This window comes from Suricata suricatta, chromosome 9 (genome assembly GCF_006229205.1).
Source record: "Suricata suricatta isolate VVHF042 chromosome 9, meerkat_22Aug2017_6uvM2_HiC, whole genome shotgun sequence".
Classification (NCBI taxonomy): domain Eukaryota; kingdom Metazoa; phylum Chordata; class Mammalia; order Carnivora; family Herpestidae; genus Suricata; species Suricata suricatta.
The window spans coordinates 30,694,805-30,722,718 of NC_043708.1; the positions used below are offsets into that span (position 1 = coordinate 30,694,805).

At 40.1% G+C, this 27,914-nt stretch overlaps 1 protein-coding gene across 3 annotated transcripts in view; it reads right to left on the reverse strand.

Moving 5' to 3' along the window:
- SLC39A9 (solute carrier family 39 member 9) overlaps positions 1-27,914 on the reverse strand; it is a 48,031-nt gene that overhangs the window by 16,463 nt on the left and 3,654 nt on the right. For 2 of the 3 annotated variants that reach the window (XR_003913018.1, XM_029950914.1), the window contains exon 2: positions 10,747-10,855. Coding sequence is in view for 2 of the 3 variants with exons in the window: in XM_029950914.1 (XP_029806774.1) it covers positions 10,747-10,855 (109 nt within the window). In the remaining variant the exon portion in view is untranslated. Of the gene's footprint in view, positions 1-8,300; positions 8,492-10,746; positions 10,856-27,914 lie in introns of those variants that run through there. The other variant, XM_029950915.1, reaches the window with a different exon arrangement.

The window sequence follows — 27,914 nt, forward strand, 5'->3', positions numbered from 1 at the left end:
ATCTGGCCATTTGCAGGAAAGGGTGTCATGCTAAGCGAAATAAGTCAGGCGGAGAAGGACAGATGCCATATGTTTGCACTCATAGGTCTAACAGGAGAACAGGAGAAACCTAATGGAGAACCAGGGGGAGGGGAAGAGGGAAAGAGAGTTGGGGAGAGAGAGGGATGCAAAACCTGAGAGACTATTGAATACTGAAAACGAACTGAGGGTTGAAGGGGAACGGGGAGGGGGGAAAAGAGGTGGTGGTGATGGAGGAGGGCACTTGTGGGGAAGAGCACTGGGTGCTGTATGGAAACCAATTTGACAATAAACTATTTTAAAAAAATAAATTAAATGTCTAAATCTTTCTTAAAAAACCCAACTTTACCGAGCCATAGTTCACATACAATAAGACACATGAGTTTTCACAAATAAAAATCTCTAGTAACTACCACCAGGATACAGAATATTTTAAAATCCCAGAAAAGTTCTCTTATGCTCCTCTGAAGTCAGTATATCACTCCTGGTCCCAAGCAAGCACTGATATGACTTTTGTCCCCAGAATTTTTTTTCACCTATTCTAGGATTTCATATGAATAGAATCATACAATACTGTACTCTTCTGTGTAAGGATTCCTTTGCTTGGCATGATGTTTTGATATTTATCTATGCTTTGTGTGTATCACATGCAATTTGTTTACCTGTTCACCTATTGATGGACATTTATTTCCAATTTTGGTCTACTTTAAATGAAGCTGCTATGAGCCTTCAGGTACAGGTTTTTCTGTGGACACTCGTCTTCTTTTCCCTTGGGGACATACACAGGCTTGGAATTGATGGGGTGTGTGTAGGTGAAACTATAAAAAACTATTTTCCACAGCGGTTGTACCATCTTCCACGGCCAACAGCAGTGTGGGAGTTCTCGGTGCTCTGTGCTGCTGTCAGCATTTGATCCTGTGAGACTTTAAAACTTAAAACCATTTTTAAGCTCATGATATCATCTTCAAAAAATTCTGCTTCTTTTCAATCTTTATACCTTTTCTTTCTTGGCCTTACTGTGGGCTAGGATCCAGTTAGGACTCCAAATACAATGTTTAAAAAAAATTTTTTTTTAAATTTATTTTGAGAGAGAGAGAGAGAGAGAGAGAGAGAGAGAGAGAGAGAGAGAGAGAGAGAGAGTGAGAGAGACAGTGTGAGCAGGGGAGGGTCAGAGAGAGAGAGAGGGAGACATAGAATCCGAAGCAGGCTCCAGGCTCTGAGCTAGCCGTCAGCACAGAGCCTGACGCAGGGCTTGAACCCATGAACTGTGAGATCATGACCTGAGCCAAAGTCGGAAGCTTAACCAACTGAGCCACCCAGGCGCCCCTCCAATGTTTAATACAATGGTTGGGAGGAGGATGGCCTGGCTTTGTTCTAAAAGGTGTCTTATCCGTAGGGTTTTCAAATATACCTTTTCTAAGTAAGGAAATTCTTTCCTAGTTTTCTGTGATTTTTTTTTCATGAAGGGGAATTTAATTTTGTCAAACGCCTTTCTGTACCTGTTAAGGATGATCAAATGGGTTTTCTACTTTATTTCATTAATATAATTATTTAAACTGGCTTCTGGGTATTACTCTAACCACTGCTTTGCATTCTTGGGATAAACTCCACTTGGTTAAGATGTATCATCCTTTTTCTATATTGTTGAATTCAGTTTACTGCTATTTGGTAAAAGATTATTACATGTACATTCATGAGGGATATCTGTTTTCTTATAACATTTCTGAGTCACAGTGGCATCTTAAAATGAGATGGAGTGTTCTTCCAAGACATAGGAAGGTCCTCCTTCAGCCAATACATTTCCATTTTTTGATTTAAACAAGGTCTACGACTACCAACTGTTATTCTGATGTTAATGTTAAGTAGTATTTTTAAATTATTAAAATGAAATTTATGATGGCTTTTAATTTTTTTTAATGTTTTTTATTTGTATTTGAGAGACATAGAGAGACAGCGCGAGCAGGGGATGGTCAGAGAGGGAGACACAGAATCTGAAGCAGGCTCCAGGCTCTGAGCTAGCTGTCAGCACAGAGCCCGACGTGGGGCTTGAACCCACAAACCATGAGATCATACCTGAGCTGAAGTCGGACGCTTAACTGACTAAGCCACGCAGGCGCCCCCATGATGGCTTTTAAACTTTTAAGACCATGACCCATAGTAAAAACTAAATTTTATTTATATGAAAAACTATACCTACAAAGTTTCACAAAATAGTGAAGCTTATATTGGTTACAACACACTCTTCCATTTCGTTGTCTTTCCCTTTTTCTTTGTCCATCATGGGCTTTTTATTTTTTAAGATTATTTATTTGGGGGGGGGGAGGGAGGGAGAGGGAGAGAAGGGGAAGGGCAGAAAAAGATGAGGACAGAGGATCCAAAGTGGGCTCTGTGCTGACAGCAGTGAGCCCAATGCAGGGCTTGAACTCATGAACTGTGAGATTGTGACCGAAGCAGAAGTCAGACATTTAACCCACTGAGCTGCCCAGGCACCCCCAGCCTCTTTTAAAATACCGGTTACAAGTCCAACCCACTACATTTATTTGAAGACCCACTGAGTTGCTACTTTTAGTTTGAAAGCACTACTGGAGTTGGAGAGACTCAGGGGAGAAATGGATGATTTTGGAATAGGGGACATTTTCTAGAAATCAGAAGCCTGGGCTGCAGTGGTCAACTAAAGAGAGCTGAATGCCAAACCGGTCTAGGAGACAAAGGTGGGAAAATTGGGTAAGAGCCACTTGGTTCCTTACACAAACAAAATTGTTAGCAGTAAGGGTTTTAAACCAAAGAACTGACTGAAGGTCCAGAGATGAAAAATAATGAAGTTTGAGAAGCAGTCTAAGAGTCTTGAATTAGTAATGTTGGACAATAAAAATGTAGTCTCATGGGAACATGACTGTATTAAGTTCATGAAAATCATTGAGCTGTACACTGCTAACATGTGCACAGCATACTTTTTTGTATGCAGTATTTCTTTTTTATATTTTCTTTCTTTCTTAAATTTACATCCAAGTTAGTTAGCATATAATGCAACCATGATCTCAGGTTAATGCCCCTTACCCATTTAGCCCACCCCCTCCTACAACCCCTCCAGCAACCCTCTGTTGTTCTCCATATTTAAGAGTCTCTTATGTTTTGTACCCTTCCCTGTTTTTATATTATTTTTGCTTCCTTTCCCTTATGTTCATCTGTTTTGTGTCTTAAAGTCCTCATGAATTAACTCATATGATACTTGTCTTTCTCGGACTAATTTCATTTAGCATGATACCTTCTAGTTCCATCCACGTAGTTACAAATGGCAAGATTTCATTCTTTTTGATTGCTGAGTAATACTCCATTGTATATAAATACCACATCTTTATCCATTCATCCATTGATGGGACATTTGGGTTCTTTCCCTACTTTGGTTATTGCTGATGTATGCAATATTTTAATAAAAATTAATAAGTTCAAAATGCAGAACTTCAAGGCCAATACATCATTTTTCAAGTAGGTCTTCTTTGCAAGCTGAGAAACTAGTTTAGCAATGCCTCAAAAATGTGAAATAAGTTAACTAAAACATCTTCAAAAAAAAAAAGGAGCCATGCAGCTACAATTTTCAATACTATTAGAAAGATGCTATTGGCGAGGACCTGAATGACTACACTTTCAGAAATGTGTCCACTCTCACCTACCTGGGCTCCCACCTCTGCCACAGCCTGTACTCTGCACACGTTAATGAACCTGTGGGCCCTCCATGCTGCTTCTCTCGGATAATCCCTTGTCTTGAGAGACTCAGCTCATAATCCCCTCCTCCTTGAGATTTTGTGTCCTCTTCATTTGTACATAGCACACTGGGCCTCTCTCTACCACAGGTCCTACCTCATTACACCAGAATCCAGACAGCAGCAAACTACAGCACAGGACTGGTGCCTATTTTTGTAAATAAAAATTGCATTGGAACACAGCCATGCTCCTTTGTTCACAGATTATCTATGGCTGCTTTCATGCTATGACACCAGGGTTAAGTAACTGCAACAGAAACCATATGGCCCACAAAGCCTGAAATATTTACTATCTGGCCCTTTATGGAAAAAGTAAGCTAATCCCTGTTGTCATTGATTGTTATTCATTTTCCGTTGGCTGTGAACTCTTGAAGGCTGGGGCTATATCTTAGATCTCTGGACTGCTAAAAAATCAATAGAAGGCCAGAAATCTAGCAAATATTCAAACAAACAAATGCTGAAGGCAAAAAATGGCCTTCACTTCTATAATTTTTTAATGCGGCATTTCATTTCAAAAGTTATGGCAATTAATAATTATTTTTTAGATAACAAGATGTAAACATTTCCCTAAACATTTATTCATTTTTTTGAGAGACAAAGAAAAACACAAATGGGAAAGGGGCAAAGAGAGAGACACAGAATTCAAAGCAGGCTCCAGGCTCTGAGCTGTCAGCACAGAGCCCGATACGGGGCTCAAACTCACGGACAGCAAGGTCGTGACCTGAGCCAAAGTCGGCCACTTAACCAACTGAGCCTCCTAGGTGCCCCTAGATAAAAGGATTTTTTAATGAAAAAAAATATATAATCTTCTAGTCTTGATAATTATGCACATGTGTCTTTATAAAGTCAACTGTAATAGGTAACAGATAAATATGCTAAATTAGGTTACAGGTTATGCCAAGAGTTTGGAAAGAGCATAAGTTATTAAAGGGTATTAGTCATACTACTATTTGTGAACACTTGCATAATAATTTTTAAAGGCACTTACTTTTGGGGTGTCCATAGTCCTGAAAGGTCAAGCCTAATTACAACTTTCAAAGGACAGCCAACATCATTTTACTTTATTAGGTATAACCATATCAGAGTTTTAAAACTTAGGTAAGTATAAGACTCTTCATTATCTTATTCCAACAATGCTTTTTTAAAAAAAATTATTGAATATAATTAACAATGTTATATTAACTTAGTGCTCACCATCTGTAGTATTACGATATTAGTCACCATCTGTCAGTATGACGATATTATTGACTAAATTCCCTATGCCATACTTTTCATCCCCGTGACTTACTTATTTTATGACTGGAAACCTGTACCTCTATATCCCCTTTACCTATTTCACCCATCACCCCAGCTGTCTCCTCTCTGGCAACTACTAGTTTCTTCTCTGCATTTAAGAGTTTGGTTTTTTTTGTTTTTTGTTTTTTTGTTTTTTGGGGGTGGGGAACCTGGTGGCTTAGTTGGTTGCATATCCAACTTGAGTTCAGCTCAGGTCATGATCCCAGGATCAGGGGATTGAGCCCCACACCAGGCTCTATGCTGAACATGGAGCATGCTTAAGATTCTCTCTCTTTCTCTCTCTTTCTGTCTCTCTGCCCCTCTTCTCTGCTTGTACCATCTCTCTCTAAAAAAAAAACACTAAAAATGGTTTTTTTGGTTTGTATTTTAGATTCTACATATAAGTGAAATCATATGGTATTGTCTTTCTGTCTGATATATTTTTCTTCATATAATATCTCCAGATCCATCCATATTGTTGGAATTGGCAAGATCTCATTCTTTTTTTACGGCTGAGTAATATGCCATCCCCCCACAATCTTCTTTATCCATTCATCTATCAACAGACACTTGGGTTGCTTCTGTATCTTGGCTATTGTAAATAATGCTGCAATAAATATAGGGGTGCATGTATCTTTTTGATTTAGTTTTCTTCAGGTCAATACCCAGTGGTGGAATTACTAGATCATATAGTATTCCTAATTTTAATTTTTCAAGAAACCTCCATATTGTTTTCCACAGTGGCTGCACCAATTTACATTCCCACCAACAGTGCGTGAGGGGTCCTTTTTCCTCCATTTCCTCACCAACACTGTCTTTTGGTTATCTTTTTGATTCTAGCCATTTTGACAGGTGTACTGTGCCAAAGTGCTTTCTTTAAATAATTCTGAAACTTTTCTTTTGGTACTGCTTAAGAGTCAAATTTATGAATCATAATACAACTATCTTTATAGTTATCACCTGCTTTTGATAGTATTGAATAAATTGCTCAGCTATCTTATTATGCAGATTGGGACTGAATAAATTTTATATTTCCCCAAACCAAAATGACTTTCAAGGAAAATCCTGCTGCCAAGGATGATATTCATCTAAATGTGCTGCATACTCTGGAGGTAAATTAAAGAAAGATTTCCAACATTTTTTCAGCAATCACTTCTATAAGCACCTAATTTCAGGAAGTTACAATTTTGAAGGGCTAATACTTATTCTGATGTAAAAATTTAGCAAGTAAGTAAAATATTAGCAACATATAATAAATATTGCTTGAAATAAGTGTGCTGTTGATTGAGGCTTCTCATAAAAGATCTGAATGCTTATCATTCACAGAATTTAACTTTATAGGCATTGTTGGTTTTATTTGCAATGGAATATATTCAATGGTAGATATTATTGGTTTTATTTGCAAACATTAACCAAAAAACAAACATAAACCCTTTTTAATGTGAGTGATAATCACCTTCTTGGTACATACACAAATCAGTAATGGAATCCAGATACTGAATATTAATGCTCTCATCCTCCTGTCTAACCTGGACATGAAACTGAACCTAGCAAACACTGGGATCTCAAAATAGTTTAATCTTAATTATTTTAATTTAGTTAAAATACACTAAGTTGTTTATATATGTTATTCATGATCGAGCTTTCAGGTTAGTACGTCTGATTACTCAGGACACTGGCTGGTAATTCATTAGCCGAGACTTGTTCCACATCACGCTCCCAGATGCCAAGTACACACGCCAGTGGTGCTGTCACTGGATATTGCACATCAGACACGTCCTTCTCAGGCCACTAAGAAAGTGTCCTGCAAATCAATATCGGCTTGATTCTGTCCCTAGATATTTATATCGGAATCTTTCCAGGAAGTTCCATCTGTATGATGTGTAGCCAGTAGCCATCCTTTGTCACAGACATTCATTAAATTAAAGGTAACAGAATCAATTTTCCCTTTGAAGAGATTCGTTGGAACTCCTCCTTCAGATTATAATATGGACTTCTATAAAAGAAAGAAATGTTCAGGTCATCTGGCCTTTATTTATTTATTTTTTTACGTGATCTCCAGTTTTGATTTTGGCCTTTGTTGTTTTTAATTTCCTAACTTCTACTCGTACCCTGCGACCTTTATAGCTCTTTATTATATAGTTTTCCTGGCAAAGACTAATAGTTCCTTACACCTGACATGTGCTTTCAGTAATAAGGGCAGAATAACTTCTATTAATGGTGACATGTTCTGTTTCTCATGTAAAAGAGAAAACTTGATCACAATCAAATATATAAAGCTGACACGTTAAAGGTATGTTAATAAATCAATCTTTGATCAAAATATTACTGTGTTTTTGAGAGGAAAGATCTCTTACTATAAGAACTCTACAGGGGCACCTGGGTGGCTCAGTTGGTTAAGTCTCCAACTTCAGCTCAGGTCAGATCTCACGTTGTGGGTTCGAGCCCCGCGTCAGGCTCTGTGCTGACAGCTAGCTCAGAGCCTGGAGCCTGCTTCCGGTTCTGTCTCCTTCTCTCTCTGCCTCTCCCCCTCTCATGCTCTGTCTCTCTCTGTATCAAAAATAAATAAAACATTAAAAAAAAAAAAGAACTCTAGAGCGGATAAATGCTGCAACGATGATTTTAAATTCCTTGTGATGTGCCCCATGCAGCAGTGTCATCATTAAGAGGGCAGGCTTCACTTTTGTTCTTGCTGATCGCGCTCTTGCAAACACGGTGAATGTTCCCCAAACCCACCGGACTTTCTGCACGAAGAGTGGCAGGCACTCACTCACCCCACAAAGTGACACGGTACAAGAAAGGCAAAGGTTCTCTTTATGCCCAGGAAAGTGGCATTATGACAGGAAGCAGGGTGGTTATGGTGGGCTGATTAAGCCGATTTTCTGGAAAAAAAGCTAAAACCACAAAGAAGCTTGTGCAGAGGCTTGGGTGTGCTGAGCCTGACTGTAGATCCAAGAAAATGCCGGCTGTTAGAGAGCCAAGCACTCTGAACGGGGAGGAGACACGAAGAGAAAGGGCCATGTGGTCTAGTTCTAAGCTTCACATTTTGTTATATTATGAAAATGATCAAATCTTGAGGTTACATTCACTTCATCTGGTTGCAACTGGTCTTTTAAGAGGAAAGTAAACTAGTGCCATCAATTAAATTCTCCCTGAGGGGAAATTCATGCTAAAATAAAAAAAAAGTGTAGGGTTCTAAGACTGACTATGTTCAAATCCTGCTCCTGACACTTAGTGGCCGAGTACCTTGGACAAGTTGTTCAGCTTCCTTGTAGCTTAATGTCCTCATCTGCAAAATTGCATCTGCCTCAGTGAGTTGTTGTGATAATTAGACAATATTTGTGAAGAGCTTCACATAACACCTGCTAAGGCTCCGTAAATGTTCAGGAACACAGGTATATGTTAAATGGAATTTGGGGGGCGCCTGGGTGGCTCAGTCGGTTAAGTCTCCGGCTTCGGCTCAGGTCAGATCTCACGTTCGTGGGTTCGAGCCCGGCGTCGGGTTCTGTGCTGATGGCTAGCTCAGAGCCTGGAGCCTGCTTCCGGTTCTGTGTCTCCTTCTCTCTCTGCCCCTACCCCTCTCATGCTCTGTCTCTCTCTGTATCAAAAATAAAAATAAAAACATTAAAAAAAATGGAATTTGGGAGATTCAGTTTTAAATACCTTATGTTACATAGTTGACCTGTTGTCAGAAACAGGTCAGAAACAGTTGACCTGTTGTCAGAAACAATAGTAGTAAAACAATGTGGTGGGGGAGGAGAGGAGGAAGTGGGGGAAAAAGCAGAAATCAGACACTTTAGCAGACAAACTAAGAAGCAGAAGAGAACGATATCAGTCCATGATCATCCATGTTTCAGAATCCTGAGGATAAAGTTTAAGAGTTTTAAAGAGACAGAACAAGAGTTAACTAAATATAACAGATTTAACCTGCTCCTTTTATATCAATGTAGAGCAAAATGACCAAACCATAAGACAACTGTATTTCTCTAAAAAATCTGATATGTGGCATTCATGGACAAATTCGTAAAATAATCTATATTGAGCATTTCTGGCTCCAAGGCTCCTCTGACTATCCTAACAGTTATGAATAATGTATCAGGTTTATATTTAGGTTTTTGCCCCCATCGCTTGCTTTCCTCAATGTACCAATTCTCATGTTCCAGAAAATGACAGTGGCTTCAAATTTAGCCTCACAGTAAACAAGCACTGAAGTCCCCAATAAGCCATCTTCTTAAAACTTGTTTCTATAGAAAGACAGTCTTCTCATATGAATGCTGATCTAATTCCAGTGGTTTTTATAGCTATAATTATAGAAAAATACGTGAGAGATTTCTTTTTACGTTAATTAGTATTTAATAATGCTTAGTACAGTGCCTGGCTCTTGGTTAACACAGTACATTGAGCTCTGTTAATTATCATAATTATAAGGTCCACAGAAGCACGAAACTACAGGCTGTGGTAAACATGTACACAGACGCCTTTCTTGAAGTGGGGAGAAAAGTTGGTTTGATCTACAATAAAGAAAAAGAGGAAAAGGGTGGGGGAAGAAAAAGATAACGTAGCAGAAAATAAAGCAATGTGACCAAGCGCACCAGAGTGCGCACAGATGTGGGAAATTTGGAGATTAAATGTTTAAAGTTAATATGATGGTTAAGCTACCTCAAATTTTTTTTCACAGAGTGGGGTATTAATTTTTACTTCTTAAAAAGAATGATGGGGACTTCTGGAGCTGGCCAAGATGGAGCCAGCCTATTACGGCCTCAACTGCACAATCACGACACAAACCGGGCAGGACACACAAAGACCAACTCCCTAAGGACTAACAAATGTAAGCAATAGCAAGACGAGAGAGGGCAGCAAAACCTTCAAAAGAAACCTCGTCCTTCCGGCCAGAGGCCCGGGAAAGGGGCTGCTGAGAGGGGTATGGAGGGAACCACAGGTCGTCTTTCCCCGGCCCTGCCTTGAAGGCCCCCCAGCTGCAGAATGGCATGGCAGCAACCCGGGTAGCTAGTTACAACCCCCCGAAAACCCACATCTTTCTGGCCGGAGTGGTCTGAAGAGCATGGGGGGAAATCTGATTATTCTGTTCTCTCCTTTCTCCTGTCCCTTTGCCCTGAGGGCGCCCCAAGTTACACAGAAGAGTGCAGCGACAGCAGAGGGAGCTAAAACTCCCAGAAAAACTCCATCCTTCTGGCCCGAGGACAAAGCAAAGGGGCCCCTGGGAGCCAGGGAGTGTGAGAGGCATCCTAGAGAGGAAAGAGCTAAGAAGGGTGCCCTTAATGGTGTGTATAAATGGTACAAGTCCCAGACTCACCCCTGAGCTCTGCAGGGATGGGACACACCCAAAGCAGCATTACAAAGGCTTTGAAAACTGAACTAAAACGAGAACCATCACCCAAAAAGGCACCACAGAACTGACAGTAGGACTGTCATACTTAGACGGAAAGTCATGCGTTATTGTGACTACATCTTAAGTGGCATTCATGAATTGGGGGGCATCCAATTCACAAACTGCTAAGGGTGTGTTCAATGTCAAAGATGTCAGAAGAGAAGTTTCAAGAATTCTTCTCAGGGTAGAACTGTATGGCAAATATGAATGATATTCAGGGAAAAAAAAACCCACTAGGCTTCTCCTTTCAACTGTCCACATCAACAACATTTCTCAAAGAAGGCCCTCTTCTCTCTCTCTCACCCTCAAGAATATCTTCATAAAGTGCATGTACTCCTTCAGGCACGATGACCGCCAGCGCAGTTCCACAGAGAAGACCAGCACCCAGAACAGTCACCAGCTTTAGTCGCTCCTGGAAAGAAAACATAAGAAACCATTGAAAAGAGGGGCGCCTGGGTGGCTCTGTCGGCCGAGCGTCTGACTGTGGCTCAGGTCATGATCTCATGGTTCGTGGATTCGAGCCCCGCGTCAGGATCTGTGCTGACAGATCAGAGCTTGGAGCCTGCTTTGGATTCTGTGACTCACACTCTCTCCTCCCCTGCTCATGCTTTGTCTCTGTCTCTCAAAAATTAATAAATGTTAAAAAAAAATTTTTTTAAAGAAACCATTGAAAAGATTGATGAATAAATGAGAAAACGTTTCTGAGGTATCTGCACACAAGACTGTGAGCTGCTCATTTGTGAGAGCAAAACCGACGATGGCCAGTGAACACCAAACAGAGTCAGCTTCATGAATAATTAATGCCAATTAAAACAGGGAGATGCTGTTTACAAATTTACCAGATTGGCACAATGTGGGAAAGCTTGTCTCTGTCCACGACGGGAGAAATGTGAACTGCTACAACCTATCTGGACCATTTTTTGGCAATTTCAACTTAAAGCCTCAAAAATGTGAACTCTCTGATCCAGCAATTTCACTTCTAGAAATTCATCCTAAGAAAAAACTATGCAAATAAATGAATAAATAAAGAACTATGCAAAGACGATCACCGCACTCAGTGTAAACCTGAATACATCCTAAATGTTCCTTAAAAAAGGAGACTAAATAAACCATAATATTTCATTACAGCACCATAACACTCAGCCATTAAACACTATGATTCTGGGGCGCCTGGGTGGCTCAGTTGGTTGAGCGTCCGACTTTGGATCAGGTCATGATCTCATAAACGGTTCGTGGGTTTGCGCCCCTCGTCGGACTCTGTGCTGCAGCTCAGAGCCTGCAGCCTGCTTCGGATTCTGTGTGTGTCTCTCTCTCTGCTCCTCCGCTACTCATGCTCTGTCTCTCTCTGCCTCTCAAAAATTAAATTAAAAACAAAACCAAAGCAAACAATCCCACTATGATTCTATTCATGGATATAGAAAGTCATGATGTACTGCTATGAAGAAAAAGCCGGTGGCAAACAATATGCATCGATAATCTCATATTTGAAATAAAAGTATACATAAGTAGAATAAGTATGAATTAAACATTAACAAATTTTTGACTTTTAAATTTATAAACATAATATGTAACATACAATTTGTAAAACGTGTAATTAAGCTGCAATGCACATGTAGTACAATGAAAAAAATATGCTTAATTAATTCAATACTAAAATGTTCTACAGATTTTTTTAATACTGCTCGACTGAGATGTGACTGAAATATAAAAAGCTGCAGATATTTAACGTACACAACCTGATGGGTATGGAGGTAAGTATATATCTGTGAAACCACCATCACAATCAATGCCACAAATGATCTATGGTTTTAATCCAACCTAATCTCAATTTTTTCCTTTCTGCCCAATTTTCTTTGAGAGATTGCCTCCCAGCATACAAGATATGTAAGATTATATTTCAAAATTTCTTGAAGCAGTGGTGTGCCCTCTATCGTTTCCTGAAGTCTTAGCAATATGGTAATTATGTATGTTGCTTATGAAAATGTTTCAATAATTGATTGTGTCATGTACATACTTCACTTTTTTGTTTTAGTTTCCTTTATGAGGTGAGTGAAAGTAACGGTGGCTGTATTCTCTGTGCTCTCCTACTAAACTCAGGACTCTGAGGCTAGGGGAATAAATATATGTACACACAGACATCCATACACCGTCTCTCTGGGAAAATTAGTTCTTAGAGGAAAGGCTGGTTGAAACATCAAGGCCCCTTCCTTGTTTGGGGGGAAGGAATGAATATAGAACTCCTTGTGTCTCCAGATGCAATGTCAGCACCAACTCACACCTGCCATGTAGCAAGAGGGGACTCCCCCTGCTCCCTGCACACAGGCCACAGGGGTCCTTCAGACATTCAGCATTGCCGTTATTAGCTGCTTATAAACAAAGCATTCTGAACGCATCCAGCAGTAGGGGGCACTAGCTTGGGACGCAGAAATGGCCCCAGGTCCAAACTGGTTAATAATTCAGTACCTCGGCTTTTCTTATGTAAAATAAGAATATTTGTGCATGTCTTATATAGGAGGCAACAGGAGAAGGTGACTGAAGCATTTTGGAAAAATGACACCAAACAACTGGTGTTACTATATTAATATTTGATACGGAGCTATTCTAAGAGCTTTTGTCTGTTACAAGTTACTAAGCTCATCAAAGCACAGTTCATCACAGCATTCGAGACAAACTGTCAGAGCATGGAGAGCACCAGACAGAAAAAGAGCTCTATTCTGTGCAGAAGGAGACATGGTATGGGAGTTAGTCTTCTCATTTTCTCTAACGAATGCATAAAAGTCACCTTTGTTTTAAAAAAAATTCATGAATATTAAGTTTTACTTCTAAGGAAGGACAAAAATAATGGTAAACGGAACTGGACTGAGCACACCATTTCATTTTGGGGACTTGCTTTAAGAACTCCATGAATCAAACTAGCGAATAAATTGCTGGGGAAGAAAACTGTCCTGTCAGCATTTTGATTCTGACTATGGTCTCCTCTGGGAAATGGAAATGCAAGACACCCCTGCTTTGTAAATTAAGGGAAGATGAGAAGAGATGAAAGGGATGTACTTAAAAGAGAAAGAGCTGATCGCCCTCAAGAATTACTTGGGTGGCAGATCACATCATACATAAAAATTAATTCCTGATGGATTATACCTTAATGTAAAATCTAGAACTCAGAAACTTCTAGAAGGAAGAGTATCTGTGCAGTTTTGGTGTTGGCAAAATTTTCTTATCAAGGACACAAAAAATTTCACATCAGAATTTAAAACGTTTGCTGATCCACTAAGAAAATGAACAGACAAGCTACAGAGCGGAAGAAAATAGCTACAATACATGTATCTGTAATGGAAGCTGTAGGAACACTGTCCACATCAATCTTCAGTTTGGAGACACCTGTCCCCCCACCTGCTGGGAGTGTTGACTTCTAATGGGACAGCTGAGTCCCTCAGAGGACCTGACCTTGGGCCCAAGGGTACTGACTAACCTAAGGCTCTATTCCCTCTCCCAGGGCAGTTCACATCCCATGGCTAGTCCACTGGGATGTATGGAGGGAGGTATAAAGCCAGGTCCCTGTGCCTTGATTCAGGAAATCCCTGAAGGGCCATCCAGCTTCAGAGCCTGCTGTGAGGTGAGCTGAGGCCTCTATTATAACTGAATTACAGTTCAACTTTGCCATCTGCTTAATGCTGCTCATCTTTCCCAGGTGTTATTCCCCAAAGCACTCCCCAATAAATTTCCTGTGTGCAAATCTTCTTCTCAGAGTCTGTTTTCTGGGAAACTGAACCTAAGATACTGATAAAGGACTTGTGAAATTATAAAGAACTTCCACAACTCAGTAAAAGGCAAAAACAAAAAAACCCCACACAACAAAAAATGGGTAAAACGTTGAATAGCCACTTCACCAGGGATATATGAATGTCCAAAAAGCCTAAGAAAGGGAGGGCTCAACATCTTTAGTCACCAGGAAAATGCAAATCTAAACTACGAGATGACCTCTTTATGCCCACTAGAATGGCTCAAATGAAAGGCTGACAACACTAAATAATGGCCAAGACCTAGAGCAGCTGGAACTCTCATGCATTGCTGGTGGAACCATAAAATGATACAACCACTTTGGAAAACTATTAGCCTCATACCAAGTTAAATCAACAATTTCACTTTAGGTGTTTTCCAAGAGAAATAAAAATGTCCACACACACACACACACACACACACACACACACACACCTTGTACAATGTTTATAGACGCTTTCCTCAATACTAGGCACAATCCGGATCAGATGTCCATCAATGGGAGAATGTTGAAACTAACTGTGCAATATTCATATAATGGACCACTGCTCAGCAACAAAAAGGAATAAACTACTGCTACATAAAGCAACCTGAGTGAATTTCAAAAACATTTCCTAATATTTGAATGAAGGAGGCCTTACCCAAAAGAGTTATTTACTGAGTCTATTTCTATGAGATTCAAAAGCAGGCCCAACGAACTGCTGGCAAAAGAAATCAGAACGGTGGCTGCGTCTAGCAGACAGAGTCAGTGGGAGAACACAGCGGCAGGAGGGGTTAACTAGAAAGTGGCCTCAGGTTATTTTTTTTAGGATGATGGAAAGGTTCTAAATCTTGACTGGGATGTGACTACATTTGTTTACATTTGTCAAAATTCATCAAACTGTCTTAAGATTGGTACCTTTTACTCCACAAAATTACGTTATTTATAAAAATTACCTAGGTAGTCATTTACTCAGCCAGGATCCCTGAAAGGATTCATTTTAGAACCATGCAATTTTAACAAAGCTTCTTCAGGGCTACTCTTTGAAACCAAGCTCAGAGTCTATGTAACATGCTAAAAGGCATTCCCAAAAGTTTTTCTTTTGGAGTTTATTTATTTTGAGACAGAGTCAGTGAAAGCAGGGGAGAGGGGCAGAGAGAGAGAGAGAAAGAGAGAGAGAGAGAGAGAGAGAGAGAGAATGAATGCCAAGCAGGCTCCTCACTGCCAGTGCAGAGCCAGACATGGGGTTCAGACTCCTGAAACTGTGAGATCATGACCTGAGCCCAAACCAAGAGTTGGATGCTCAACTGACTGGGCCATCCAGGAGCCTCTCCAAAATTTTTTCTTAAACAATTCATCTGTCATGCAAACATTCCTTAAAAATCATTCGTCACAATTTTATGTCCATGACTGCATGGAAAACCTGGGGGTATTCACAATTCTGGACCAATACACAAATTTACTAGGCACTTGTCAAGTGCTTTAGAACATTCTACATTGGATCGCTTCTCGGCCTTTTGGCTAAGACCAAGCATAGAACATTCTACATTGGAGTTATATGAAGTACTATACTGAGACAAGTTTTAAAAAGCAGGAGCAGAGGTGAGTTCTTGAGGCTCGCAAGCATACTACAAAATTAAGATACTAGTGAAATAGCACCATTTAAGGTAACTGAGGGATACATGCCATCCAGAAGGACTTAGATCTCTATGGGCATGAAGAAAAAACCCTTCAAATCCATAAAAAAAGGATTCTCCTAAATGCTGCCTTTTAAATTTTAAGGTACTTAAAAATAATCTAATATGGGCCGCCTGGGTGGCTCAGGTGGTTAAGCCTCTGACTCTTGATTTCAGCTCAGGTTCTGAGCTCACACTCTCATGAGTTTGAGCCTGTGTCTGTTCGCTGGCAGCACAGAGCCTGCTAAAGAGTTTCTCTTTCCCCAACTCTCTCTGCCCTTCCCCTACTCATGCTGTCTCTGTCTCTCAAAATAAACTTAAAAAAAAAATCTAATATTTTGAGATATTCTTCTTTCCAAGGTGGAATTACCCACAATTCCATTCACTTATTTATATGGACCATATTTCTTTTTTAAAAAAATATTTGGGGCGCCTGGGTGGCTCAGTCGGTTGAGCCTCTGACTTCGGCTCAGGTCAGATCTCACATTCGTGGGTTCAAGCCCCGCGTCGGGCTCTGTGCTGACAGCTGGCTCGGAGCCTGGAGCATGCTTTCGGTTCTGTGTCTCCTACTCTCTCTCCCCCTCCCCCTCTCATGCTCTGTCTCTCTCTGTATCAAAAATAAATAAAACAGTAAAAAAATTAAAAAAAAAATATTTGAGAAAGAGCGTGCAAATGGGGGGGGGGCGGCGGAAGGGGGGGCGGATTATCCCAAGCAGTCTCCATGCTCTGTGAGATCATGACCTGAGCCATTATCAAGAGTCAGACACTTAACCAACTGAGCCATCCAGCACCCCTATATGGACCATATTTCTAAATATACTGCAACAGATTTTATAAGAATTTCCCAAAGGCCCTAGTAAGCTTGAAAATGGCTGTATCTCCATGTGTAGCAAAATGTCATTACAAAGAAATCATGGTAAGTCTTGAAAGCACATAGTCATGAAATCACATCAATCAATCATGATTGAACAATTAAACACTCTCAGCTTAAAGAATACAAATAGAGGGGGGCCTGGTTGGCTCAGTCGGTTAAGCATCTGGCTTCGGCTCAGGTCATGATCTCACTGTTTGTGGGTTCAAGCCCCGCATCAGGCTTTGTGCTGACAGCTAGCTCAGAGCCTGGAGCCTGCTTCCGGTTCTGTGTCTCCTTCTCTCTCTGCCCCTCCCCTGCTCGCACTGTCTCTGTCTCTCAAAAATAAATACAAAGCATAAACATTAAAAATATATATATGAATAGGAACTTGATCCAAATTTTTAGAAAGAACAGCAAAAATTGTTTATTTTTATTTTATTAATCTTTAGGCGCATACTTTAAAAGAGAAGATACTAGCTACTAAAGTTATGGACACAGAATCCAAGTTTAAGAACTGAAAGAAAATGTAAAAAGTGATCTTCTCTTGCTACACAGATGAAGAATCCAAGGCTGAAGATGAGAAAGAATTTGCTCCAGATCTGTTGGTGACAGAGCACGATTAGATCTGACAATGCACACTGGAGCCCTGCACATTGCAGGACAATGTCCATCACATGACACAATACGTACAATCTGGGAGCGCCTGGGTGGCTCAGTCTGTTGAGCATGGCCAGTTGAGCATCAGACTCTTGATTTTGGCTTAGGTCATGACCCCACGGCTCATAGACTGAGCCCCGAGTCAAGCTCTGAGCTGACAGCACGGAGCCTGCTTGGGATTCTTTCTTTCCCTCTCTCTGCCCCTCCCTTGTGTGTGCATGTGCATGTGCTCTCGCTCCCTCAAAATAAATGTAAAAAAAAAAAAAAAAACAAACAAAACCCATACAACCCATTATATAAAATTTACCTCTGAAAAAAGGTAACATGCAATTGTACACCTCGTTAAACAGTATGAGCCAGAAGAATCCCTCAGCAACATCAAGAGGAAAACCAAAATTATAATTAGTTATAATTGTTCTCTACTGACAGCTTCTAAAGGTCCAGGGCAAAGTAAGAGAAGGACAATGTAGCAAGCTTTTCCTGAGGTTATATTTCTTCAAAGTAGAGGACTGTTTTTTATTCTGAGGTTATGCGCTACCTACTTTTTGGTCTTACAATGTCTTTTCTTTTAAAAAATAATCTGGTGACAACAGTTTTTATTTTTAGTGTCTCTACTTGGCAAAATTAAAAACAAGCAATCTTGTGTCAATTTTCCCTAAAGTCAAAAGTGTTACTGGCCCTTGGCTCAGTTAAGTGTCCAACTCTTGATTTTGGCTCAGGTCATGATCTCACCGTTTTGTGAGCTCAAGTTCTGCATTGGGCTCTGTGCGGACAGTGCGGAGCCTGATTGGGATTTTCCCTTTCTCTGTCTCCCTCTCTCTTCCCCTCAAAATCAATAAGGAAAGACTTAAAACATGAGATCTGTATTGTAAAAGGCGAAAGATTTATGTGATCTGAAGAGAAATCGGAGTATGAAATCTGTATTGTAATACCATAAGCAAATTTAGAAACAAAGAATTTGAGAAATTGTAAGAAGAGATCAAGATAAACATGAGTAAATCATTTAGTTTTATAGTATTTCCTTGGAGGAAAGACCAAGAGAGCTAAAATGACTACATTCTGTTTTAGTTCTTTTTGAGATTAAGTACAGCACATTTATTTACCAAATGAAGTTAAACATCCACTGAACACTGTCCTTCTCCCAAAACTGTAAGTTCTATGAGAGAAGGGATTTTTTAAAAAATTTATATTTTTTATTTTTTTTTGAGAGACAGAGAGAGACAGCGTGAGCAGGGAAGGGTCAGAGAGAGAAGGAGGTAAAGAATCTGAAGCAGGCTCCAGGCTCGAGCTAGCTGTCACAGAGCCCAACACGGAGCTCGAACCCACAAACTGTGAGATCATGACCTGAGCCAAAGTTGGATGCTCAACTGACTGAGTCACCCAGGCACCCCTGGGATTTTTGTTTTTGATTTACTGCTCGATATTCAGCAGTTTATAGGACAGAATCTGGCATATAACAGATTCTCCCTAAACATTTATTGAAAGAATGAATTAAATGCCCAGCCCCACGCAAAGCACTAGGGGCTTGGTACCCCCCCATTTCAGGGGCTCTAATATCAACAGATATGCAAATGTAGTGGAGCTTCTTTAGGTCTGGGAATTAGGCCTAACAGATTCCTTACAAGTGTAACCGTATCAAGAACTTTCAGTGGTTGGTTAGCTGCTTCAGAATTTATGCTTTGACTCAGGGGCTATTCAAGTACATAAAATACAAATCCGTAATAGGATTCCATTACAGCAAATGTGAGGTAATGCTGTCATTTGTCTCATTAATGCAACTATCTTAAATGACATTTATTTATTTTTCCCAAGGAGCTCAAAACCTCGTTTAGTCACCATTTCAATCTTCGGCAGGGAAATACAGGGATTATTTACCTTCCATAACTTTTATGAGCTTGATAAATGTCTGCTAACCTTCTCAGGGTGACTAATATCACAGAGGTAGCACTTCTGATGAAGAAAAGAACCGGTAGTCAATCACCGCCACGGGTTATAGTTTCCAGTTTTATGTCTTACAAATTTCCTAACTACCTAAATTATTTCAGATGCCATCTGATTTATAGCTGTATTTTTTTCTTCCACACAGCTTCACAACTTGAGATTCAATCTCAAAACTGTACATATGTCAAAGTTAAAATGCTGACAGGTTCTCTCCTTTGCTTTTGGTAAATCGCATTAAGGGTATATTTAAATGAAGAACTACAAATTCCATGTGTGGTTTAAGATGAAAAGAGAGTGCCCAAAGTCATAATTTCTGTCAGAGAAATGACATATTTGCTCAAGAGAGTCACGAACCATGCGATGCCATTGGTTTTGCGTTATTTCACTTTAGTTTTCACAGCTGCAGCCTGACTGAGCCAAAGGACTGACCAGATGAATTAATTAAAACAGCTTGTATTCAATGCTATCAACTATCAGCATAAAGCTTTGAAGTCAGATTAATTTTCCTGGCAGACACCAACATAGTTAAATGGTTTTTCTTCACTGCTCATAACAACAGTCAATAAATTATTTGGTTTGATGAAATATAAGCCAGTAATTTAAACCTTTTAGTATTTAAAGTTTATTTCAATCCCCCTTGTACCATGCTCATTTTAGTACTGAAAGCATCAACTATAGTTTCCTAAAAAATTAAAGATGCATCTCTTATTATAAGACTACTCCCTTCAAGGCTCTAGGTACTGCAGCAATGAACTGTCCCAGGGTGCAGGGTAACTCTTGTTCAAGCAACAAAGGCCATCTCTGTATTCTTACAAAGAAACCTACTTCAAGGAGGGACTTCCTGTAACTTTACTATATTAACTTTAACTACTATATTACCTGTCAGTAACAGGGGATGGAGAAAACTCAAATACAAACTTTGTTCTTCAAGTCCTTTCAACTGAGACTGGATGCCCAAAAGTTTCCTGTCCCTAAGTTGCAGCAGCGTGACCCTGAGCAAGCTCAGTGTCCTCGGCTGTTGGAAGGGGACGTGGCACTGCAGGTATTACACGACGGTGCATGATGTCAGCACGCTCAGCACAGAGTAATTGTTGGTACTTATCGCCAACATCATTAGCAGCTCCTAAGCCCCTCCTTCGCAAGAATAAGAGCTCAAAACCTGATACATGGATAAAAATTCAAGCAAACAATGCTCCAATATTTGCCATTTTCCCAATGGCATACAGGCTTCCCCCTTCCTAGTTCATCTGACATAAAGGTAAGAACAAGCAATACTTTATTAATGCCACTTCCTCCAACCTTGGAAAACAAGACTAATTTGTTTTCTTTTTGAACAGGAGTCTTTTCAAACATAAAAGAACTAAACATAAATGGAAATCCCATAAGACTGTTGAACATGACTACCAAAAAAAAAAACAAAACCACAAACAAAAACCTGCTGGGAAAGGACCTGGGAAAACACCAGAACCTGGCTATATATACATATGTGTATGTACACACACACACACACACACACACATACATATATATAAAATCAATACATATGAAGTTTAACTGACCTGACAAAATTTAAATAATGATACATTTTTCTCTATCAAATTGGCAAAGTTTAAAAACAATCATAGTAGTCAATGTTTGTGAGAATACAGTGTTATTTGCATTTGTTGGAAAAAATGCATTAAAAAAACCTGGTAATACAGATTGAGAACCTTTGAAAACATTTATGTCCTTTGATCCTGTCATTCTACTTCTGAGGAAATAATCTGAACTATGTTCATAGCATTAAATACAAGAATGCTTATTCAACACTATTATCATGGGAAAAATTTGAGAACCAATTAAATATATAAGAATTTCTATGCAGGGCACCTGGGTGGTTTTAGTCAGTTAAGGGTTTGACTTCAGCTCGGGTCATGGTCTCACAGTTCATGGGTTCGAGCCCCACATCAGGCTGTGCTGACAGCTCGGAGCCTGGAGCCTGCTTCAGATTCTGTGTCTTCCTCTCCCTCTACCCCTCTACCACTTGCGCGCACTCTCTCTCTGTCTCTCAAAAATGAATACATGTTAAAAAATTTTTTTTTCTATAAAATAACTGAATGTAATGAAAACATTAAAAAATGCCTAGAACACAATTTCAGTCATAAAGAATGCTTATGTTATACTACGAGGCAAAAGAAGGGAGAATGTGAAAGTATACATAAACCACATAATTAACCATGTTAAAAATGCAAATAGGAAAAAAAAAGGAATGGAAAGAAATAAAAAAATGTTACTAGTGATTCCCATTGAACAATGTGAGAATAGATGATTTTATTTTCCTTTTACAGATGATCATATTTTCTAAATTTTCACAAAGAGCCTCTATTATATAGCCATACTTTTCAAAGAAAATTTTTTGTTCATTTGCTTAGAGGCTATATAAATAGCCCCTTTGAACTTTGTAAAATCAGGATGAGCTTAGTTTCCTCATCTATAAAGAGGACAAGAGTTCTTCCCTTTCAAGGTTGCTATCAAAATCAACACAGAACTTAACACAAATTAACACTATAGCTTTTATTACTGTTATTGAGCTGTGGTCAGATTAGAAAGCACAAGGCCCTTAATGTGAACATGGAGAGGTCTTCTCCTTTATTAAGTGGTTCTAAAGGACTGTTTTCGTAAGAACACGAGTCTGAACCTAACAGACGCCATGACAGGCTTTAAGTTTCCCCTCTAAACTAGGTCTAAAGGTCAGTCTCTCCAGAACTATTAGATGGGCACACATTGCCCAAGGCAAGAGGGACCACCCTTGTAATACCCTTAACATTCCTAAGGGCTGGCCTAGATCAGTTATTGCCTAAGGCTAGTTACACCCTCTTGAGGGTCCTGGGTCCTGGGCCTGCTCTGTGATTGGTTAACACTCTAAATATTGTAATTGGATAAACCCGCTGTCAATAATATGGTGTAATAATAATTGGATCACTGTACCTATGTCACAATTTCCTGTAACTCCCCCTTCCCAAACTCATAAAAGTCCTACCCCACCTTTGTTCGGGGCTTGCTTGCTCTCAGCATGGACCCACCACACCTGTAAAGTCTGTGAGCCCGCGTTTAGGCCCCGGCGAGCCTAAACCCGTAATAAAGCCCTTTGCTTTTGCATGTGTGCTTCGGCCTCCCTGACGGTCTCTGGTTTTTGGGGGGCAATATTAAAATCTGGGCATAACATTTTGAAGAGCTTAGAAATCAGTCCAGCCCAGAAGTGCTAGATTGGCAACTCACTAACATGGGCTGTTTGGCCTACACAGTGATGTAACAATACTTGATTTAGTCACCAAAATGTAAAATTCAGAAAATTTCACGAAAAGCCCTGACTTACAGCCTCTTAAGAGGGGGAAGATTTGGTGACACCAAGGCAGAGGTCATCAAATGGCACATGCTCTTAGATGACTACAGTTCCCACCACTCTCTAATGACTCCCGGGCACTGACACCGAAGGTCAGCCACCTCATATCATGGCACTTGAACTGCTTTACCTTACTACAGGCCTGATTCACTGTCCTGCCTTAGTCATTATTTGATTTTTATGACCCATTACCTAGTTGTATTAGTCAGGGTCCAATCGAGAAAGAAAAATCATAATTTGAACAGAGAAAGTATAAAACGGGATGGAATAATGAGAAATTAGCTAGTAAAAGACTGTTAAAGAATGTAAGAATCACAGATAAAAGGAGGAGTGTCTACTGAGGTAGGAGGTAGGAGCGGTCAAAGAGGAGGTCCCATGTGGGCTGAGATCCCAACCCTGCTAGAAGGGGCATGGCTGGGGCTCAATGAAGAGAGGTTAAAGATTCTGGGACCAATTTTGGTGTGTGTGTGTGTGTGGTGGGGTGGGGGGTTAGGGGTGACGAGTTCCCCACATCAAGCAATGCTGGGACACAGCTGGGTGTCCCACAATCCAACTTAGTTGTAACACTGTCTGCCCGGAGACATCAGCTCCCACAGGTTAAGGGTTCAGTCCTACAAGACTGCCTCTCCCCTTCATGAAAGAGGACTTCAATTACATCCATTTTGATGTCAAACTTTCTTACTGATCAAGTTCTTCTTTCCAGGTTATCTCTTAACTCAGGCAAAAGACCCTGAGGGCAAAAATCCCCTGAAGGCAACTGAAACTACCCCCCTGGGCACTAAGGGCTGCCCTGCCTAGAACCAGTAAGACGACCCTGTATAACTGACCCCAAGTTCTATAAAAAGACAGAACTCAGACATGGCCAGACAGAAGAGATACACAGGGCGAGGTCTGGGGAAAGAGCACGGGTTTCCATCCCCTCTCCAGGCTTTAGTAAAACCCTTTCAGCACCTCCATGTGGTCATCAACCCAGAAGCTCCCTGAACCCTGTCTTCTTGAGTTTTTGTGGTGGCTCCGTTACCTAGGCAAGATTGACTAAATCGTTGGCTGTTGGCATTTGGTTTCACCTCCAGTCTTCTCTCTTCCCAGTTGGGAATGAAGGTTCCAACCTTCCAATCCTCCAGTTGGTTCCCTTGGCAACCAGCCTCCAACCGTATGTTACCTATGAGCATTCTAAAAATCATCTCATTCACAGGACAAGAGATGCCTTTATGGCTCTCATCACCTGGGAAATTCCAAGGGTTTTAGGAGCTCTGTGCCAGAAACAGGAAGACCAAATATGTACTGATTACAAATCACAATATTACAGGCAAAGAAGTTTCTGTGGTGCCACACTGGTGGAACTTGCTGGAAATCTGCACTCTTGGCTGTTAGGGAAAGCTGTTTATGGGGAAGTGTCTTACTGGAGAGGCCCTCCTATAAAACTGCCAAGGGGGAAGTGCTGCCACTGAGAAGGACTGAGTGCTGTGTGCTCAGCGGGAGGCTGGGGCTAGAAAACCTGCCGGCAGCGTGGGAGCTGGGGAGCTGAGCCATGGAGAAGCCCTCCCGGTGGCCTGGGGGGGGGAGGGGGGTTGGGCACTGGGGAGGCTGCCGCCTGGGCTGTAAGACTTGTTGCCAGACGAGTTGCCTAGGAGCCCACTGAGCAAGCATGGACCAAGAAGGAGAAACCATTGCTCTCTCAATTTCTCTCCAGTATCCCCTGTTGACAGAGGGCGATATTGTGCCAGCTGGTGAAGGAAAAACACTTAAAGGGCCCACATTCATCTCTGCAGAGTGGTCAATGAAGAGTGAATTTGGAGCGGAGAGGCAATAAATTGATAACTGGCATGCTAACCTACTAGAATTACAAAAAAAGATACACAGAAGGGACGGCCAGGGACAGAAAAGAGCAAGTAAAAGGCTTGCTCTTCAGCCTTATTTAGCCAATTAGAGACTTTTCTGATCTTTTAGACTAATGCAGTTTCTGGATGGACAAGTTCTATACAAGAGAGGTGCTACCAAGATTCTCCTTCATCTCTATTATAATAACCAATATTTTTTAAGTACTATGTCAAGAATATTCTACTATAATCACTTTACCTATACTAATTCATTGAGTCCTCACAACAATCCTATGAGGTAGATACTTCTATTGCCCTCACTTTATAAAAGAGTCATAAAAAGCTCAGATAACTTGCCCAGGCTCACAACAGCTGGCAAATGGCAGAGCCACTATCTGAATCTATATAATTTGGCTCTGAGAATCTATAGACGCTACACTCTTAAACATCATGCTCAACTGCTTCACTACAAAACCTATTACATTGTTTCATTTTTTTTTTTGTTTTTAGCACCCCATCTTGTTTCCCCAATTTGCCTTTGTCAAATGCATGAAGAATTAATAAAAGGAATATGCAAGGTGTAGAAACTAGGGTATATTTTTTGGTTAATAGAAAACTGACCCCCGGTGACATACAGGGCTTGCAACAGTTATTTAGATGTAATTATCTAGTAGTTAACCCCAAAGCCTCATCACTTAAAAATCCATACAACTAGGGCAGAAGAATTTCCAGACCAAGTGACACCTATTTCTATTTTCTTAAAAAAAAAATTAGCTATTCAATATTAGTATGAGGAGGATTGAGACTTCTACAATTCTATCAGGTTTTAAGAAATACCTGTACTTACACTTAGCATTATTACTTATTACCTAGAACTCCACACCGAAGTATAGAGGATCTTAAACATTGTTATGATTCAACGAAGTTCCACATATCAAGTCTTCAATTACAGGAAAGATTAAGACTATCATATACAGAAGCATGCTGAATCCATTTTAGGTCTTCTTCCCTCAAAAAGGATGCAAATTCTGGAACATCACAGTCTACAACTGACTTGATTATGAAGATATCCAGTATGAAATTAATTTTAGACAGTTCAAAATGGGAACTGTTTCAGCTTCTAAGTTGACAGGTGTCAATTTAAAGGGAATCTAGAATATGGTCCACTCTTTCTTTAAAGGTTTCAATGCTATTTGAAAGTGGTTTACCTTTGTAGTTTCAATTCTGCGGCACTGACAAAGTACAAGGCAGGAGATGTACTGTGGAAGGTAGAATGTCCGTGATGTTAAAGTTATTCCTAATTTGGGGAGCTAAGGTGTGAAGCTAGATCCATGGTCTTTCATTCCTTCTTTACAGTGTTCATCAGAAAAGGAAATATTATCTAATGGTCAAGTGCTTTGGACTGGCAATCAAATCCCACCTCCAACAGTGTCTACCACACTCTCTGAGTATGTAAACTGAGGTTTAGCAGCATCTATCTGTCTCCTCTTGGAGATTTTTTTTTTAATTTTTAATGTTTATTTTTTTTGGTAGAGAGAACACAAGCAGGAGAGAAGAGAGGGAGGGAGACACAGAATCTGAAGTAGGCACTAGGCTCTGAGCTATCAGCACAGAACCTGATGCGGGGCTCGAACCCACAGACTGTGAGATCATGACCTGAGCCAAAGTCGGACACCCAACCGACTGAGCCACCCAGGTGCCCTTCCTCTTGGAGATTAAATAAGATAATGCGCAGGCACCAGCCACTTCACAGGAGCTCAGTAAGCATTGACTATTACTAATATTATTAAATACGTTTCAATAACACTTATCCACATAATATCCTAGGGAAAAGAAAGTTTTTCAGGAAAATATTGAATCAGATTTTATCTAGTTTTTATTTGATCCAAACACTTTTATCAAGCAAAGACACTTATGAAACAATAACCTTCTAAGCCCATAATCGGAGGGAAGGCAAAGTTATTGATTGCTTCCCAGATAATCAGTAGAAAGAAAGCAAAGTATAAAATGTTTGAATTTAGAAATGAAATTCCACACAGGCATAACATCTATTGCATTACCTTAAGAGAATAAAACGTTACTATATCAGCCAATGCAAAATACAACTTTGTCACATCTATTTCAAAAAGAACTCATTGTCAGACAAGAGCACATTGAGCATATTTGTTCTTTAGACACAAAGGTTTGATTTGTTGGTAACTCCAAGTCCCAGAGATACTTAACAAGAAATGGGTTATGATAATTAGACACAAAACTTTTTAACACATGAAAAATAAAGCTTAAAATGAGAATGAAGAAAAGAAAGGTAAATACTAAGAAAAATACTATAAGTCAAGGAGATTAGAGACGGCTTGGTCTCTCCAAATGGAACACTTATGGTGAATAGGAATGCCAATCCCCAAACAAGACCTTATAGATTCCAAACAACTATGCTGAGTTTCCCTAACTGGAGAACAGGATGGAGGAATTCCTATTATTAGAAGTCTGTTTCGAGGCACCTGGGTGGCTCAGTCAGTCAAGTGTCCGACTTTGGCTCAGGTCATGATCTTACAGTTTGTGAGTTTGAGCCCCATGTTGGGTTCTGTGCTGACAGCTTGGAGCCTGAAGCCTGCTTCAGATTCTATGTCTCCTTCTCTCTCTGCCCCTCCCCCACTTGTGCTCTGTCTCTCTCTCTCTCAAAACAAACAAAAAAAAGAAGCCTGTTTCAAATAGAGTGTTAAAAATGATTACTTAGGGGGCGCCAAGGTGGCTCTGTTGGTTAAGCATCTGACTCTTGGTTTTGGCTCAGGTCATGATCTCACGGTTCATGAGTTCAAACCCTGTGCTGGGCTCTGTGCTGATGGTGTGGAGCTTTCTTGGGATTCTCTCTCTCCTTCTCTTTGCTCCTCTTCTCCCTCGCTCTTTATCTCCCAAAATAAATAAACTTTAGAGAAAATTATAATTTAGAACAAAGTTCTAAAGATAAAAACCTTAAAGAAGGTTTCATAATCAGTAAGGAGAATAATCCTTACCATCTTCTAAAGTTCTTATTATGGTGTAGAATACAGCCTTGTGCCTATATTAATTCATTACATCCTCACAACAATCCTATATGGTCATTTAAAAGGAAAGATTTGGATGTTAAATAGTTTGTTCAAATAGTGACACTGATTTTGAACTTCACTACATGTCCCAGACAGTCCCTGGGAAGTGGGTGCATTACTAGTCATCTTGAATTCCTTCCTGAAGTGAGAGCACCACTACTTTTATCTGCACACCTATGGATTTACACGACTTTGACACAGGAAGAATGTGACATTAAAATTCAAACCCGTCTGCAATAAGAAAAGTGTGAAACTGAGACAGAGCCTTCAAATAACTGTATATAAAATGAATATTACAATTA